Below are 20,000 nucleotides of genomic sequence, written 5' to 3'. Positions count from 1 at the left end.
TGGTTAAATATAGCCATTGTGCTCAGGCTTTTGCATATGCCATTTTTTTTTGTATGCACAGTTGGGGCAGCAGATGGACTTAGATAGACTGAGTGTGATGAATGGTCCCCCATATTGCCCAGATATCATCGTTTAAATCAATTATGGGACAGCACTGTTGGTAAGAGTTCTGTGGAGTTGTTGTTAGTGAACTGCAGGCTCTCTGCTGCTATCATTGGGCATTACATCCCATTATTCTTTTTTTGTTTTAAACAGTGCTGCAATTAGCCCGAGAAACGTTGAAATGTCACACTGACCACTTTGCATGGATGAGATGAGTAGAACTTAAAACAGAGTTAGTGCTCAGTGCTCAATGCTCAGTGCTCAATGCTCAGTGATCAGTGCTCCTTCCATCCACGCTGGTACTCCACTGCTTTTGTTTGACCCTACTTCACACTGTCTTAACTCACCTTCCCGAGGGACTGGGGCCTGTAATCAAGCTAAAATAACAGTTATTTTCATGTAGCTAGCACTTTTTCTATATAGAATTCAATACGCATCTCCCAAACCCACCCACACCCAACCCATCCCCAGCACACATACACACACACACACACACACACACACAGAAAGAGTATTTCCTGCTTGTTTTTAAAAAAAGGCACTGTGTAATTTCAGGAACATGCAATTGGCCCGCGCACGACACACAAAGGCACCGGCTCGAGGGGCAGAAGCAATTTCCTCAGCGAACCGTTTTGTCTGTCATTGCCTCACTAAACAATACCTCATACCAAATACATGCAAATTGTAGTTGTTTTATTCTTTGGGGTGTTGGTGGTGGTTTTGTGATCTCCTGCTATAATGTACGACTGCGAGGTGAGTCCCCATTTGTTCTGTTCCGAGGCCCACTGGGTGGCCCTGCTGTCAGTGGTGCAGGCACGGGGAAACAGCAGAGTCCACCCGCCGGTGTTGGGCGAGCCCACTGACCTCTGCTGCTCCAGTCTGTTCAAAAGAACCCCAACTCACTCATGACAAAGTTGGACTCACCTTACATGTGTCGGGAGTACTGCTGTTGGCTTTTGCTGAATTTTCTAAGGTCTCATTTTCTAAGGTGTCATTTTATTCATCACGCATGAGTTTTCCCAATTTCGGAAGAGTGATAGCAGGGTTGGTTCTCCTCACCCCCGATCTCAGTGCATTAAACACACCTCTTTGTTTACTGTAGTGCTTTCAGGTTATAAAACAAAAATGACAGATTTGCAGTCTGTACTGCGATACTGTGATTGTGATACTTTGCTACGGTTTCATCTGTGCCATGCCTGTTTCCACGCATGCGACGAGACAAAGACAAAAGCAATTATCCGTGTTCTTTTTTTTTTTTTTTTACAAAGCTTGTCCGCTCTGAAGTGCTTTGCCAAGCCATGCAGAGCCGCCGTAATGTCCCTGGGACCAGCAGATGGACAAATGAAGATTTGATGTCTGAGTCTCTTGCACGGATAACACAAACCGCAATGGAGGAACACTAACCACCCACCTAATTGCCTGCGCAGTGTATTCTCCTGTGGAAAATAGGCCACAGGTTGACAAAAGGCAAATGAATACGCATCCGGGAGCTGCTGTTTGGTATAAATCAGAGCTGGTCCTATTACAGCTTAAATAGCTTTTGAAGACACGTTTGCACCTCAAATAATTCCTCTGGCTGGCACGCTGCTCTGGCAGGCGGAATTAATTGATAAGTTTGGTCTGCTTGCGGTTTGATTCTCTAATGGTTTACCAGCCCTGGCCCTGTTTGCCGGCCCCTGAGTAATTGCTTGTTTCCGTGTGTAAGTGGTGTCTGTTGTTGCGCGAGTAGATCTTGGTGTTGGTGTGCAGGCGTAGCACGTTTGCCTGTACAGACGGGGGGCGGGCTGTCAGCATATCTAAATAGAGCGCCTGGCTTTGGAGAGGACATTTGCTGTTCATGCTTGGCTTGCCCACGTCTATGTTTTATGGGTCTGTGTGTGAGTCGATCGTGTTGTTGTTTTGGACGGCTTGTTTGCTTTGGTGGATGTGGAGCTCGAGTCTCGAGAGCTGTTAGGTGCTGCGGTATCAATGGGAAGTGTAATTTTAGCTACACTAGGGGTGGAAATGCATATGTGAAACGGAGTGCATGAAGGCGTACTGGTGTGTGTGTGTGTGTGTGTGTGTGTGTGTGTGTGTGTGAGTGTGTGCAACTGTGTTACCTCATATGTGAATATCCATGGTTGTGTATATTTCACAGTGACTGGGAAGTCTACAAGCCATATACCACGGTCCAGGAAATTGTCAGATATAAGGTGCACAGTGTCACAGTGTAAATGATGCTTTTTCTTTGTTTGTTTGTTTGTTTGTCTCCTGCAGTGGGCAGTGGCCTGCAGAGCCCTGTCTTTACCAAACAGCCCGGCAGCATCGTGTTTCCCGTGGACTCCCTGGAGAAGAGCAGGGAGGTGGTCTTCAGCTGCGAGGCACAGGGCAGCCCACCTCCATTTTACAGGTCAGTGTCTCCACTTCGTTCCTTTCCACCTCCACCTGCCTGCTTCCCTTCAGCCACTCATTCCACAGATGCCGTATGAATTTCACATTTAAATCTTACAAGAAAGAGGACAGATACAGGATCTCTTGTTGGTGTGTGTTGTTGAGTGCTTTATTGTTCTCTCTTCGGAGCACGTCTCTCTCTCTCTCTCTCTCTCTCTTGTCGACCCACTGCACTGCCTCACCTCTTTTTACATCCTGTGTTCTTTCGCGTGAAGCATTTCTGGAGCACTTTGATGTTTTTGGGCTCTGTATAGCATTCTCTCTCTTTCAGCGAATCCTCCCTAAAACCCTCCTCCTCCCTCAGACTGGGGAGGACCTGCTGCTGCTGCTGCAGTATCTCTGCGTCTGACATCAAAAATGTTTCCATCACGCTGGCTTGTAATTGAGCCTCATTTTCAGCTGAGTGTGCAAGCGTAGCGGAGGGTACACACACTCATCGCTAATACATATAGAGCCACACACATTGCTTTTGAAAAAACAATATCTCTTCGAATTGGAGGAGACGTTTTGAAATCGAATTACTTGTGTAAAAATTACTTAGAGTAAGTAGAGGTTCTGTTACGGCATAGGGCTTCTGATTATTCTTACAGTGTTGGCAAAAGAAAGGAAGAGCTATTGTCTGAAAAGCTCTCCTGAGAGGGAGCATTAGCAAAGCCTTTAAAGCGCTAACTTTCTCCTGCTGCACTGTTGAAGCTGCTGCTGCTGACATCCGCGTGCTGCTAGTGTAAGATTATCCTCACATTACATCTTATAGTGTTTTCCCTGAAGAGGGATATAAAGTGTTATAATCTAACAGAAAGTGGGGCCCGCTTCCTACCTCCAGTGAGGGGCCTCGCCTCTTCCCTGCCTGTATGGTTCATTAGTCTATCGATAGGTTAGTATGTCGTATCTCTGGCAACTACAAGGTTCAAATCAATCATGTTTGTTCACTGAAATTGCAGCTGCGAGATTTAGAGGGATTGGAACGTTTAATACTTGGGATTCGGCCGGCTTAACGGATGACCTAATCAGCTATTTCCTGTCAAGGTTGCTTCGCTACCCTGTCAGGGTCTTCCCCCTGCATCTGGTGGAAGATGCCTTCCTGCAGGCAATCACCGACTATATCACCTTCAGAGTTCATTACCGACCTATCACACTGTCTCAATGGTAGATAATATGTGGGACCTCAGCAAGCTGGCCAGATGACTCCAAGCGTTCATCATCTGTAGATGTGCCGTGAGAGGCTTCCTTATTATTTTTTCATGTCTTCGTAAATGAGTATGCCCCCCCCACCACCACCTCTTTTGACATTTTAGCAATGGATTTACATCACAGAAGGGCCTAAGATGTGGAACAGATCGTCAAACAGTCTACCAGATGGCTGTGTGCTACGCAGTGTAATGCCTGTTAAAGCATGATTGCATAAAGCACGTGCTTAGCAAATCAGGTCTGCGGTAGAGGGGCCTTGCAGTGGTGGGGTAATGAGATTATAGTAAACCACACAATTTATTGTATTAACTCGATTAGGACTTCCGCAGTCTCTCTGGTACACATGCCATTTAGACATGTGTTCACCTTTTTGCAAACACTGTTTTGCACATTAGCTTGGTGGTTCTCAGGAGAGGGCAGGGCAGATGGAATGAGAAACATTTTAAGCGTAAGCCAAACATGTTTACACAGGGAAAAGATGTCAAATTCCTTGTGCTATTGGTTGGGGACATCCTACAGTGGCCAATTTTCTCACTGTCACATGCAAGTACTCATAGCCAGCAACCTTACCTAACCAATATGGCAACTGCACAACCATAGATCTTGCACAGCAGGATACAACAACCCAAGCACAACTGGCTGGAGACATTCGCAACAGGTGCCACATGTTGTACCTGTTGCATCCGTAAAGGCCCTCCTTTACAGTACAACATGCGCTGTTTGAAGTCACAAGCACTGAACACAATAACATAACTGCCCAACCATAGAGCCCGAGCGGCAGGATACAACAACATCAACAAAGCTGCCTATGTGAGCATCTCACTGGGGTTTTCAATCAGACTATTACCTGTAGTCTTCAAAGCAATTCTACACCTCAAACCAGCTCTGGTATTCACGTCATTGTCTGTTTGCGTGTGTTAAGAAAACACTGCACAGCGTAATGACAATCCATTACACTTCTAGCTGTAGGTTATTTTCAGCATATATACTTCAATAGTTTTCACTGTATTGTTATTTGTCCCTACTATGTGTGTGTGTGTGTGTGTGTGTGTGTGTGTGTGTCAGTGACTGCGTGTCTAGGTTGTGTGTTTACAAAAAAGGACATCATCAGTGTGACCTTCAAGGGTCTGTCCTCACGCAGTCACATCACGTCAACAATTTGCACAGTGGCCACTTACACACACTTGTGTCTCTGAACAGTGACTCACGGTCCTGCCCATTTTATATCTCTCATCGTTTACTGCGTTTAGTATGAGCTTGAAGTGTCATCAAACATTCAAAGGCAAAGTGTAATGATTTGGGTGCTCGTCAGTGCCTTGATCAGCTTTGCATTTAAAATGTGTGAAAGCAAACAATCAGTGTTTATATTATAATGATGACAACTGACAATGCTATGCTATTGCTGTGTGAACACGTGAAATCACACGATGTGCAAAACTTCATAATTAGAATATGTCTTTAGAGAGACAAACATCAGTGTTACATGTTTAGAATAGTACAAAGTCCCCATCACTCTATTAATTACCATTTCCTCGTTAATCTGAGCAAGATTATTATATCTGGTCAAATATTTAGCGCTGTGTATATGATAATATACTAATATACTATAGTTATATTTAGACCTGTAGTACCATGCAGTGCTTCAGTTAAGGCTCTGAGTTGTGTTAAGTCCACATGTTGGTCAGCCAGCTATGGTAGACAGCTGGTTGTTGGCTGGTCGGCAAAGTCTGTTTTCTTTGTGTGCGGACTGCTCCTCAACACTTCAAGTATAGGGGGGCACTGTGGCGAAAGCCGATAAGCCCCCCATTCACAGGCTTCATTGCCCACGGGAACACAGGTTCAAGTCTGGCCTGCTGTCGTTCTCCCGATCCTTTCCCCACGTCTTCTCCGCCTAGCTTCCTGTCCACAACTGTTCACTGTCCTGTCCAAAATAAAGGCATAAATAGCCCATTAATCTTAGAAAAAAAACCAAAAAAAAACTTCAAGTATACTTGACTTTGGCTTAGAGTAACAGTATGCAACCCCTTGCCACATTTTCAAGCATGCATTTATAGGCAACTGGTACTGGTATCTACTTCATGTTCATTCTAAGGATATATGGTCATGTGAAGGACAGATTTACATACCTGTCATTCCAACTAACCACCCAGACTATGCACTATGCAGTTCTGTTCTTCAGGTCAGATTACTCCGCAAACATGTAAGAAAAGCTTTCACAGCACGACATTGCCAGCGTTGCCAATGACACAAGTTAGCATGCTAGCAAGCCTTTCACCAGTGCCAACTGTGCTATTGTTGTTGTTTTTATGAGTATTGCATGCCTTGTGGGTAGATAGATTGATAGTTTTTTTTTACCAAAACTACTTACTGCTGCTTTAAGTGAAATAAGCTGCATCCATACCATAATGCAGATTTGCCCCTAGATAGGCTACATTAAAAGCTCTGAGATGATCAAACTGAGTTCTTAGATTTCTGATTTCTGCTCCTACACATCCTACACATCAGGGGTGGGCTAAGCAGTAGACTACTGCTGATGCCTCATTAAATGTTGTAGCTTCAGCCGCCACGTGTTAGCAGAGGATGGGAGCGTGATTATGAAGATCTAGTCCCTCATAATCACCGTATAATGGTGAATGATACTTTTTAAGGAGCTGCAAGCACATGACGCTCCACAAAGCATATGTGTAATGTTCTGCTACATTTCACCTCACAATGGCGTCCTTAAATTGACATTTCTTCCACTGAACAGCAGTTTCTGATAATTTAAAAACATGAGGCCATCAACAAAAAACGTCTGCTTTTACCCTGAAGCTCACAATTAGAATAGTAATAATTTCATTGTATAGTGTAAGGTACTAAAATGTACCATTACTTCATTTTACAACCTCAATTCAACACACTTAAAAAAACATGTCAGACTAATCTGCCAAAAAAATGTGGACAAAAAAGAATATTTTACTGATAGTCTTCACAGAGACCTTCTTTAGACCAAGGACTTTCTGCTTTCATCTTATTCAGGATAGAGGGAGCTGAAGGTTTTGATTAAATGTATGTGTGCCGAGCAGCTGTAAACTGCTGATTAGTCAGTGATATATAGTCATTGGCATTACTCATAAGCGTACCTTTGATAGCCAAGAGACTTCACATCACCAACTGCTGACAAATAATAAGGTGAAGTGAGGAGGCTGCTTCGACTAATTTGTTAATCGGTTTTTGGAGCCCATCAAGAAAATCAATGCTTTCACTCCCTCTGATTAGATAATCAGAACCAAACAGGCTCTGGCCCCTTGCCATTTCTGGATTCCTTGAAGATGCCTCTCGCTACGGCACATTTTTTGGAATAAGCCTGAAAAGTATCTGCCTAATGCTCTTTGGTTAATGGGGTCAAGTCTTTGTACTTGAAATGATGAGTTATACACTTAGGAGGTGTGCATGAATTAAATATTTATGATGCTCCAGAGGCACTTTCTGTATTTGCTAAGCATTTACTGTTTGTAATATATGAAGGCCTGATCTGAGCTGGTTTGTGAACTTTAATGTTCTTTTAGACTGGTTGATTTTGTATCACCCGATCAACCACAATATTGTCATCATGTCACAACATGTAAATTATCGCTCTTCTTTCATCGTTCAAGAGGGATTTCATCGCTCAACTTAAATATAAAAAACACAGTTTATATATATATTTGCATATGAAAATGATCAGTGATTTGATTTTATTTGTATGAGCATCTTGCTTGATGGATGGATGTTTTTATGTATTTATTTATTTGTATTATATTTTTTTATTTGCATTTCTACTTAAATGAAACCGTTTCTGAATGTGTTTAGAGACTATTAATGGAATACAAATGGAAATGATGCCACGAAGGTGCCATTATATTCTTTGCTGAAGGCATTCAGCCACGTGTGCATAGGATTCAGATGATGCATTGGAGGGAAATTGATGCTTATGCAAATATTAGTTTTCTCTGTGGTGAACCATTGCCAGCCATTTGCATCAGCCGATCCAGTGGGTGTAATTGTGTGTGTCTGTGTTTTTTCTTTCTTTTTTTTTCAAGGTGGAGGCTGAATGGATCCATTATCGACCCAGCATCAGGCTCCCACTACACCCTGTCTGGAGGAAACCTGCGGATCAGTCACCTGAACAAAGACCAGGACGCAGGGACATACCAGTGCCTCGCCTCCAACTCTTTTGGGACCATCATCAGCCGAGAGGCGAGTCTAACCTTCGCATGTGAGTCACAATCCTTATTCTGTCCTTATTCTGTCCCCCCCCCCTCCCCTCCCTTCCTTCCTTCCCTCCCCAGCCCTAGACAAGCACCAGATGCCATGTGCGAAAGCGTGCGCGTGACATGAGGGATGATGCCGCTGGAGTTTCTGATACCTCCCTGTGGCCCTGTCTGATAACGTGATCAAAAAGGAGATGCTTCCCCGCGGGCAGATGGCTTGCAGTGGCGTGGCCCAGAATCTGCCCTCTTGTCAGCATGCAGATCTTCTTCCTTGATAAAAAATGGATGCAAAAAAAAAACATAAAAAAAACCCTCACATTTTAAACTCACAGTCACAATCTCCTAGGTTTGGTATCGCTCTTTGACACATTGCAGTTCCCCCTCCCCCATAAACATTGACCCTACACCATGCTAGCTTGCATAACCACCAAACTTGCAGCCTATCAAAGTAGTTTGCCAAAAAGAGTCAAGTGCCCAAGCTGTCACGTTGTAATTTGATTTTAATGTGGTCTTTAGATTAGTCAGCAGGGATACTACTGATGGACTTCAGGCAAAGCCTGACACACACCCTGTGCCGCAATTTGTTTGTCAAGATTCTCTGTTATTATTTAGCATTAGATAACCTGTCCATTGAACACCGGAATGAAATTAGCCAAAGCATCATTACGACACCGTTGAAAGGCACTAGCTGACTGATCCTTTAATGGATTACAGTCCATTGGCTTCTCCTAGTCTTTTCTTGCAGTGATTCATTTTGGTGAAGTGATTTTGATGCTACTTAACCGACGGAGCATCCTGCCTCCGAATGACGCCATTGACAGTGGTTTGAGTGATGGAATCCTAAGTCCATATGCGCACCGACCAAGGCCACTGGATCTCTGGCCCGCCATCTGTTTGCTCCCCCGGCGCGCGGTGATGTTCCCTCCACACCAGGTCGGATCAATCCCACTCCACCGGGGACCCTCCACTGTCACCAGCGGGCAAGCAGATGGACAGTTCCATCAATCGCACGCCGGCAACCCTTAAGCCACGTGTTAGAGACTAAGCGCCATCCATCTTCTTTATTGCTCGTGCTGCGGCTTAATTAAGTTATGCATGATTGAATGGGAGAAGTTCAAGAGGCTGTTTTAAATCCAAATGTAAAACTGGCTAATATTATAAGAACGTGACGTCTGAGATTCGTTGTAGGATTTATCAGAAATGAGAGGATCTCCTGTCAATATTGTGAGGACCAAGTCCAAGTATTATCCACATTATTAACGTTCGGACTGCTTGATGCATACTGGATTGCCCATGTTCCTGAGAAGTTCTAATCAAGATAGGCATTCTCTTTATAAATCACGGTGAGCAGAAGTAGTCACGTGTCAGGATGAGGGATGAGGGATTTGTATTGCACACAGAGGCATTTCCAATACCTAAGTAATGCTGAGCGTTTGTTCAAATCAATAATGTATTCAGCCCTTTGAAGAGATTGAGCGGATACAGAAACATGACATTGCTCTTCGCCTGAAGTTTATTATGCATATATCTCCAATAGGGTCTTAAGCAAAGGGGTGGGACCAAGATAAAAAAGCACATTTTATAATTATTTTTCATGTGTTTGACCTTGTCAGCTTGAAGTGATAAAACAGGACTGAGAGTAATGAACAAGAGATATGTTTAACGTCCTTGAGAGAGAGATAGTTTCTCGTCCCTGCGTGAATTGTGTTGCCGTAATTGCACTGATATTGAAAACCTTGTCAGTAGATGCATAGGAAATGACACGGTCAATGACAATGCTCTGTGCTGAACAGACCAAGGTTTCTAATGCAGTAATTAGGTTCTGGATATTGAGGACTGCTTTTAATTTAAATTGCATTGCTGGTGGAAATCATGCATAGTTTCCTAATCATGTTTTTAATGTATAATTGCTTTAGTGAAACACCAGATAAATTAGTGTGTGCTATCAGCTTGTCTTCACCATTGTAATGTTTTTTTGAATTATCTCAGCGAAGTTAGATATAAAAAAAATAAACACAAAGTGCAGCACAGCATGTAATTCTGATGATCATGAAGATAAGTTCTAAACCCATGACCTTATTACAATCACATGCCTATTTTCATCTTAAGATTGAAGTTGTATTTCCTTTTTTTTAACCACATGACTATTGTCATCTTAAGATTCAAGTTTTATTTCCTTATTTTAATCACATGGCTATTCTCATTTTAAGATTTAAGTTTTATTTCCCGTCCCCCGTAAGAAGACAATCCCTGTGAAATAACTCAGGAAATGTAATGGCCGCAACTCAGCAAATGTCTACCAGACGTGGGATTTTTCACTTGTCGGTAAAGCTTGCCAAATACAATGCCAGGACAAGACCAGCCCTTTTTTCCTCACGTCTTATTTTCTCAGGTTTTCTAAAGGCGCTGTCAGAGTTCCATCATCGTGGTGTTTAAAGGCACTCCGTGGTGACACTTTTACTAAGCCACCCTAGTACCCTCTCACGCGCTCACTGAACGAACTCCGCTGCTGTGGGGCTTAAAGTGCTGTAAATCTGCGTCTTGATGTGGGTGGATTTAATAAATCGCAAGTCGTTATGGCAGGACAGCTCACTTGAACTTATAATAAGTTGTGCTGGCATTTAACACACTCCTTTCGCAGAGATGCGATCATCAGATTAATTTAGAACGATGAGTGTACTTTAATGCCGTGTCACTGACGCAAGTTTGGCACCGGGCGTCGTTTTTTTTTTCCCTTTGTAGTGGTTGATTTATTGTAATTGGGTGCAGCCATTTTTCATGCCATCTCACCCCCTGACAGTGCTGCTGATCTTCACAAACAACACATTCCTCATCATTTTTAAATATTGACTCTCAAGGGCGTCACATCAGCCAGCGTCTGAACAGCATCAAGTGCTCGGTAATAATCAGCAGATTGGAATCAAGGACTTTCCAGTGCCCCCTGAAACAAAACAAAAAAACAAAAAAAATGACAAAAAAAAAAATCATTGCAGTGCACTAAGCCCTATCTATCGCTGTTGCTTTTTCTGGGGCAGGGTGGATTCTCCGAGGTGTCCCTTCGAAGCCCACACTGGACAGGGTGTGCTTTTATGATCTCCGCCGACCAAAGAAGAGCACACGCCGGTCCAGCTGCGCATGTTCAGAGGGGTGTGCATTTGGCACACATATACGTCCTCTGCACTGGCCCTCCCTCTCCCCACGGGTGCTTTTTAAAAGGCATCAGCTGCATCCAACCCAAGAACCTCTGCTGAGAAGAAGGGCTCTTTGAGCTTTTTGTGCAACAATGGTTCCTTTGCTCTTTTTTTTGGTAAGGAGGGGTTTCTGAGAGGTGTACTTTGTCTTCATGGAGTAGATTTTTGGGGGTGGGGGGGGGGGGGGGGGGGGGGGGGGTTTGGTCCATCTGGATGTTGGTTTGGTGTCCATAAATGCACTGGGACGTGGACGATCAAAAAAATGGTCTTTGGCCCACGCGGTGTAGTGATGTCCCCCAGGATGCTTTTATCTCAATCCAAAATGATCCCCCAAAAAAGATACTTCATTTTAATTAATTCACTACCTCAGATGTCTAATACCTTTGTCCACTTTGTTCTCGCTGGCTCACAATTTTCTGACTTCTGTGGGCCTTTTATCTAACATACAGTTGCCCAATCACATGAAAGTGGGTTGCGATGCGACTTGGAACCTTTGTTGCCATGCCCAAATAAGATGCTGCGATGTAAAAGCCACCTCAAGGGCTGACGTTAATCAGAAATTTGGTAGGAGCATCTTTGTTCTTTCTTGAGTCATCTCTTGTGTCCTGATTATTCTGTTAAAATAAGAACACTAGGAAAACCTGTTGTGTCTTTTAGAGTCGACTGGTTGTTACGACTCTGTCTCTACTCTCTCTCTCATGAAACTCTTTCATAAAACATTAAACATATTTCTGCCGCTTTACAGTATAGTTTCATTAATGGCCAGGCAAGACAATAAATTCAAAGGAAAAAAAAAAATTATGGAACTCATTTTAATTTTGTACAAAATGTAGAGCTTCCCCTAGCACAGGTGGTATCATTTTGTAATCGTCCTCTCTTTGAGCTGGTAATTGAAGCTCCTTGGAAGCAAAAAAAAGCAAATTTGTTTTTTAGACTTTCTCATTGCCAAGGTGGATGGACAAAAGGGATTCTTCATTGCAAAAATCTCATTTTAATCTGTGTGGAAATATAAGAAATTGCTTTTTCTAATAGGCCTAAATAGCCCCAAATTACCATTAGCAAAAATGGCTTCCTGGGACGAACGGTGATTTATGTTTTAAGAAATAATTAAAGCTGGCCTGTGAATAGACTTGTCCCTTGGCCAGTATGACAGATATTAGCTGACCTTATAGTAGTCTATCATAAATCAGTGAGGCTAGTTCCTTTGCATTTAAATCCTCTCCTGAAGCAGAACCAGTCAGCCATGTGGGCTCCAGGCTAAAGAGATCTTTAGCACGAGAGACCTGCCATTGATCCGCACCAGATTGAAAGCATTCAATCCTTCTGCCAGCACTCAAAGTGAAACTACAACATGGAGGATATACTCCACCTATAAATAACATTGAATTGAATACTGGGGGTTAATTGGAGTTAATATTTGGGGATTCATCAGTGCGAGCGCTCCCACTTTAGATAGCATTCTTCATCTCTCACATAATGATGGCACTCACTTGCTGGTTCTTAAATAGAACCCCCTAGTGTGATTTCATCAACTTCAAAAGTTTTCTTCTTTGATTCTGTGTATCTCTAATTACTTAGAATAGTTTTCCTTCAGTGTTTTTATTTGAGTAATACATATTAAAACAACAAGTTCAAGGTCTATACTGTATCTATAAACCTACAATGTAAGGATGACTTTTTCTACCCTCTCTTGTCTGAGCTGTTTGCACTGGCTCAGCGTTCGCATGCAGTTTCCTCTCAAAACTAATTTATAATTTTGCTCTTGGATCTTTTCATTTAGGTGCTGAAGCATTATTTTTTTTTTATATATCTAATCGATACGCACTGGCTGCTTAAGAGCTTCAGTGAAGTTTTCAATTTGAGCACGTTTATTCCCTGGTGCTGATATTGGCCTACGTGCGGCATGTGTGCCCCGCTCTTAAGAGTTACCTCCACAAAGCCTCACCAGGGCAACAATAGCAGGGAGGACACGCAGGAAGCCGCTGGCGACATGCTTTTGTTTTCCATCAATTGTCAAACACAAATTAGTTTCAATGAAAGGTAATTTCAGTTTCTTAACCATTCTGGAATGACTTTGCACTGTTTTTTTTTTTTTTTTTTTTTTGCAGCAATGAATAAAAACTCAGAGGAAACCTGATAACCACTGGAGCCATTAAAATCATTCATGTGTGACTTATGCCTCACAAAAATACTCCCCGCATACCAAAGGGTGCGCCGAAATGCAACGGCGCTCATTTCTTTTGTAACTCGTATTGATTTTGCTCTCATCCTTCTCTGTGCCCTATCTTGGTGGATCCAATGAAGCCACACTGTATGCCATTAATGTTTCCATTTGTTTGTTTTGATCGCACAGAATTCACCAAGGGGGTTGTACAAAGACTTTGAATTTTGTGAAGGCTCTTGTTATCACAATGGTATTTTGGATGCAGTTCCAACCCCTCTTTTGTTTAATGTTTTATTGAAGACTCACATTTCCCTTATAACCATATAATGAATCTTTAGTCAGGATATGTAATTGCCATTTTAAATATCAACCTTAATTTTTGTTTTGATCCTTTCTTTCTTTTTTTATTGATGCACTTTTGCTAATGCACAGACCACAAGGGGGGTTCCATAACCGGAAAATGTTTAAAGTGCTTTTCAAACGATCAACAGCCTTGATGACTTGTGGCATGTTTACCTCCTCTACCTATGTTATGAATTTTTAGACTTGAACTCGGCTTCTTAAAAAACGTTCTAGCAGTCGGTGTATTTTTGTGTCATTTTTGGAAAAGCCAGAGCCCTCTCAATAAACTCCCGCAACAGGGGGTAATGTAGCCGGGGGCAGAGCCTTGAGCTGTTTTTCCCTTCCTTCTACACACAACAGCAGCCAGCCACAGCTCAGCATGCCTCATAGTATGGCTTCTCGCTGGCCTTCAGAAAATGCTAATTCCCTGCATCTGTAATTTTGTCTGTGCCATTTCATTATGACCGCCGCTGTGCCAGATCTTGCAGTCAGTTAGTGTTTGTCATAGGTTTTCTTCTTGTTCTTCTTCCTCTTACGCTAATGTTTGTTCCTGCGATATCATATACTTAAACTTCAACCATCCACATAAAACTTGGCATGGCTGATACGGATTAGTAGGTTTGTGTCACTATGTGTGCATTTTGTTAAGTCCTAGCGAAAAAAACTTGGCCTAAGATTATGAACGCTTATTGCAAGCTGCCTCTAAGAGGCCAATTAACCTAGCTCATTATGATTATTTGTGGAGTGACACCACTTTGTCAATATTTTTAAAAAATATAGTAAATCACTAGCCAATACCTTGTGATGAAATTTTGTAGGCTCATTTGAAATGGCGTATAGAGGCTATTTATCCAATTTTAAACAAAACCTCCATAAGATTGCTACAACAGGCTTTAACATGTTTTACCTCTGTTCCTTTGATATGGTTTGGTCTTTCTTCAAATTAATTTAGTTTGTAAATCCTTACGCAAAATTTACATTCAAATGGTCCTCTTTGGCGTGTTCCAGCAGTCAAATCATTTAACCTTTCTCTCTCCAAATTTTTCTACCTTCTCTTCTCAGTTTGTACATGCTGCTTGGACCTCAATGATCATTGCTTGAGGCTATATTTCAACGTATTATTATGATGATGTATACCCCTGTCCTGTAATAATTGTTGATACTTGTAGGCCTATATTTAGCAACACTACATTTTACTATTGTATTCCAGCTTATTTTTGCCTTCATATTCTTACCTTTGTAAATAAATGCCAAACACAGTTATACAATAAAGCTTATATTGTTGCTTATGTATGCATGTACATTTCACAAAATGTAGCACAATAATGTATGTTATAAAGTACCACTCATCCTCACGTTCACTAGGCATGTCTCAAAACTACACCAACGTAACTTACACATGTAGAGCTGCCGCAACCACAAACTGTAGTTCTACATTTTACTCAGAATTAGATACACAACAAACTTTTTCAGTGTAACACACTTCTCTTGGAAGTGTAACACACATTCAGTGTAACACACATTCAGTGTAACACGCTTTCAGTGTGTCATCCAGTGTAACACACTTCTCTTGGAACGGAAAATATGTTGTTATTTCACAAAAATTCTTCTGAATTCTCAATTCCTCATTCATTTTCTGAAGTGGTTACATTACAATGCAATTGTTTATCAGCTCATATGTTTAATGTGTATACTCCTCCTGGTCGCTGCGTGTCATGGAGGAGGTTGCTGGTGTGACATTCTGTGAGCTGTCTCACTGCTTCTGTGACTGACCCACTTGTCCTTTTTGTTCTCCCCTCTTCCCTTCCTTCCTTCCTTCCTTCTGTTCAGACCTGGAAAACTTCAAGACCCACAGACGGAGCTCAGTATCGGTGCGTGAAGGACAGGGCGTGGTACTCCTGTGCGGACCTCCCTCCCACTCTGGAGGTAAACACAACCAGAACCGGACATGATTTATGAGCCCCTGACTCCCGACTGCCAGAGCTCGCAGGGATATTTGTATTTTTTTTTTACTCATATTCTAAAACTGCATCTCAATTTGGAGGAGAAGCTTTTTTAGCTGGATGTACTGGAAATACCCGAGGCCCAGCGAGCTCTTGGCAGGCAAGCTTGTCAGTGCCATGCTGTTATTTGCCTGTGCACAGAGCTGCCTGATTTTGTCAGCTTGTGTAGGCTAGCCCCACTAGCCACTTGAGACTCGATGTGTGCGTGTGTGCGTATGTGTTAGTGTGTGTGTGTGTGTGTGTGTGTGTGTGTGTGTGTGTGTGTGTGTGTGTTCGTGTGTGTTTTCGTGTGTGTGTGTGTGTGTGTGTGTGTGTGTGTCTGAGTGTGTGTGTGTGTGTGGCTGAGTGTGTTTTCGTGTGTGTGTGTGTGTGTGTGTGTGTGTGTGTCTGACTGTGTGTGTGTGTGTGGCTGAGTGTGTGTGTGTGTGTGTGTGTGTGTGTCTGTGTGTGTGTGTGTGTGTGTGTGTGTGTGTGTGTGTGTGAGTGTGTGGCTGAGTGTGTGTGTGTGTGTCTGTGTGTGTGTGTGTGTTATTGCTTGAGTGTGAGTGTGTGTGTGTGTGTGTGTGTGTGTTTGTGTGTCTCTTCACTCCAGCTCCTCGCTGGTGGCAAAAGAAGTTCTCACACCATGTGTGTGACACCACTGAATCGTAGCCCTCTCTCTTCAGCCTTCTGCCTTCTGACATCTCCTCACCCGGCAGATCCTAACAATCCTGCTCATCGCAGCGGTGCCCTCCCTCTGCTTCAGCCACAGCTTCCTCGTGTGTGTGTGTGTGTGTGTGTGTGTGTGTGAGTGTGTATATGATATAGCCACAGCTACCTTGTGTGTGTGTGTGTGTGTGTGTGTGTGTGTGTGTGTGAGTGGGTGTGTATGATATAGCCACAGCTACCTCGTGTGTGTGTGTGTGTGTGTGTGTGTGTGTGTGTGTGTGTGTGTGTATGTGTGTGTGTGTGTGTGTGTGTGTGTGTGTGTGTGAGTGTGTATATGACATAGCCACAGCTTCCTCGCTCCTATCCTCCTAGTTACAGGGCTTCTCACGCTTCACTGGCCTTCCATAGTCACCTCCCCAAACAGAGGCGTTCGTTTACAGTCCCCTATCTGCTTGGTGGCCTCAATTAATTAACACAGCAGCGGGCATGTGTGTGTGTATGTGTGTGTGTGTGTGTGTGTATGTGTGTGTGTTAGGAGCTTATAAATGGCACCGGCAGTGCGGCTCGGTCAAAAACGCTTTATTAACTCCATATGCAGATGCAGCCCTTGAAAGCGCCACATCCCAGGGTTCACTTGTGTATTAATGCTTTGAAAATAGAGCCACACAGCGCTGGGAGCTGGGAGCTGGGAGCTGGGAGCTGTAGCCATGAAAATGCTAAAATGAGAGAAAAATACAACTTGTTTTTCCCCTGCCTCTGTCAACAGTATATTTCCCAAAGATTAGACATGGTTTGTTGGCAAAAGTGTTTTTCTTGTGCGGGCTTATTGAAAGTCGTTTTTTTTTATTTTGAATGTTGCTGTAGTATTAACATTATAGGGCGCTGATAGGGTTTGGTGTTGGATATGTCCTGGACATGGGAAGTCCTATCAGTGGAAACAAAGCAGGTTTGATGGATGAGACCTCAAACGTTGAGACAGCGTGTAAGCAGCGTCAAAGAGACCGGGGAGATAAAAGAGTATCTGATTAGTTTCTCGGCTGTGCGAAAAGCCGCTCTGTACTTTTTTTATCAGCATGTTGCAGAGAACCACAGGGTTGTCATCTCCATTTTGCACTGAGGAAGATCTCAAAAAAACAAAACAGAAAAACTTTAGACACTGAACACACAACTCTTTGAATGCTTTTCTTTGGAGCCAAGACGACAATGCGAGCATGTTGCTTTGGGGATTTTTTTCCCCCTTAGAAATATTTGTCCTCTCATTCGCTTAACACTGGAGAAACTATGCAGCAGAGGCAACAAAAGCGGCGAAGCACAAATGCACCCTGAAAGGCCTGCCTCTCTGCTATTTGTGTGTCTGTAAATATCCCAAGCAGCCCAAGCCCATGGTAATCTAAAGAATTGCCTGCCAGTTGGGCTGTGAATTAGCGTGCTGACAGCTTTGAGAGAGAGATAGGAGGACTATCCCTCTTCTCTACCCCCTCAAGGCCTTCTCTCCATCACCAGGTCTAAACAGAACCTTTTGGCTTTCACTGGCTTTTACTGTGATTGACACATTTCCACAGACAATTCTTGAGGAAAAGTACAAATAAACAAGGGCATTAAGTCCTCATTACATAACGGTATAAGATTTTGTCATCTTGCATGTTAATGGTGCGTGTTTTATGTACGTGTCTTAAGGATCATATTGGTGTGCCTGGGGGTTTTTGGTATTCAGGGTAAGATGTTCTATTTGACTGCAGTGGCTATTTCACTGCAGAGTCTCTCTATACGAGTTTCGCTTGGTGACCTCATCAACCATGCATATCTATATCTTCTCCATTCGTTTATTTTTGTAAGCTACTCTGTTAAACTCTATTCCACCTTTGGTTTTGGGAGGGCGGTGATCCGTAATGATTTCATTCCGAGTTGATCGTGATGTTTCAGACCTTAGGGGTTCTCTCTGCATGCAGTCTGGTGGTGAGTCAGGAGAGATGAGACATTTGGAAGTTGTCAATTAGAAGAATGTTTCATCTTGAACTAGATGTATGAGACTTTGTGTCATATTATTACCAGACCCAGATTATAAAGCCTGTAATGCCTGCTATTATAATACTTTAAGTAGCCCAGCACTTGTAGTCTTCAGACTATAATCTTAGGTTTATCTGGGTCTGTTTGGTCTGCAGTTAGGGACGTAGTGTTGGAATTAAGTTAATACAACAATGTGTCATGCATTTTCATTGTTATCCTTTATATAGTTCTGGTTAAGTCATGCAACATTTTTGTAATATGTACAACTTTTTATTTATTCACTCTTACGTGTCTTTTGTAGTTGTTTTTTTCTTGATTGCTTTGTTTTGTTTTGTTTTTAGAAAAAGGAGTGCTTTTAAATTCCCAAAGGCTGTAAGTGGCCGAAAACTGGGAACTTTATTCTTTCTTACCACTTTATCAGATGCTGTGTCGCAAAGAGGAGTAAGGAACCTGTCAGTATCACATTCTCCAGCCGTTAACCCTCCCACCCCCCAAAGAAAAAGAGGTCTAAATTAGAAAGCTGAGGATGGCGAGCCCTGTGCACTAAACATCAGACACTTCTCCAGAGCAATCATAGAGCATGTCCCAACTACACAGAGAAGAGAAAGGCGGCGGCGGGTTTGACGTTGATGCTGACCCGCTCTGACGTGCCAGTCGCCGCGGCTCGTCCTTTCGTGGGCGCCCGGGGTTGCTATAATGAAAAGGCCCATCTACCGGGGCTGGGTGGCGGCTCTCTCTATCGAGCACCAGGGTGGCATCAGTGGCAACGCTGGCTTATTCATTACCGTATGTTCCCAGGTCTTAAGTGATAGACCCCAAGACTGGAGGGAGAGGAGGAGGAGGAGGAGGAGGTGGAGGAGGAGGGGGGGTGGGATGGTGGAGGAAAGGGGGGTGGAGGTGGAGGAGAGGGGGGTGCCCTGAGGATGTTCCCCCTGAAGCCGCAGCTCGAGGCTGGGTTAGGCTGGGATAGGATGGGCGGTCAGACAGTCTGGCCCGGGGATGCGTAATTCCTAGCAGGCAGCCGAGGCAGACAGCTGGCCAGCAGCTCCCCTCCCCTCTCTCTCCCTCCCTCCCTCCCCGAGCCACCCACCACACTCGGAGCCCACTCCAACATGCAGATTGAGCTGTGTATAATCTACAACAGGCCAGGGAGAACAGGGCTGGGGAGAGGGAGAAAGAGAAAGAGAAAGAGTGAGAAAGAGAGAGAGAGGTGAAGTGAAGAGGAGGGATGAGAGGCAGAGGAAGAGGGAAGCCTCATGAGAAGGTCTAAGATTGGAATATTATTTGCAAGAGTAATAGTTGATAAGCTTTGTAAACCAGGCCAGGGCAGCTTGTGGGAGAGTGTGTTTGTGTGTTGCTGTACAGGGAATCTGTTTGCCAATGAGTTTGCCTGTGTGTGCATGTGTGTGTGTGTGTGAGTCTGTGAGTCTGTATGTATGTGTGTGTGTGTGTGTGTGTGTTTTTTGTGTGTGCGCACACACATCTTTGTACTAATGTGTGGCCCACGCTCTTTGCACAGTTGAGATGCGGCTGCCAAGGCTTCATGCACAATTAGATTGGGGGATATCACTTTTCATTATCTCTCTCCACACCCTGAAAGGACTCCGAGGTGCGTAGTCAGAGGTGCGGACGGATTTCCACACGATGCACGGCATTCTTTCAGATTCAAATCGTCAAAGATGGTAATTTGCCA

The 20,000-nt window shown here is 43.4% G+C and overlaps 1 protein-coding gene across 1 annotated transcript in view; it reads left to right on the top strand.

Moving 5' to 3' along the window:
• The window catches only part of cntn4 (contactin 4), a gene marked incomplete at its 3' end in the record, with an annotated part of 91,814 nt that overhangs the window by 12,407 nt on the left and 59,407 nt on the right, over positions 1-20,000 (top strand). The window contains exons 2-4 of the mRNA XM_080846807.1: positions 2,359-2,491; positions 7,782-7,957; positions 15,480-15,575. Of these exons, the coding sequence (XP_080702933.1) occupies positions 2,359-2,491; positions 7,782-7,957; positions 15,480-15,575 (405 nt within the window). The remainder of the gene's footprint in view (positions 1-2,358; positions 2,492-7,781; positions 7,958-15,479; positions 15,576-20,000) is intronic.

Source organism: Sprattus sprattus (assembly GCF_963457725.1).
Source record: "Sprattus sprattus genome assembly, chromosome: 10".
NCBI lineage: Eukaryota > Metazoa > Chordata > Actinopteri > Clupeiformes > Clupeidae > Sprattus > Sprattus sprattus.
This window is presented reverse-complemented; position numbering and strand designations above follow the sequence as displayed.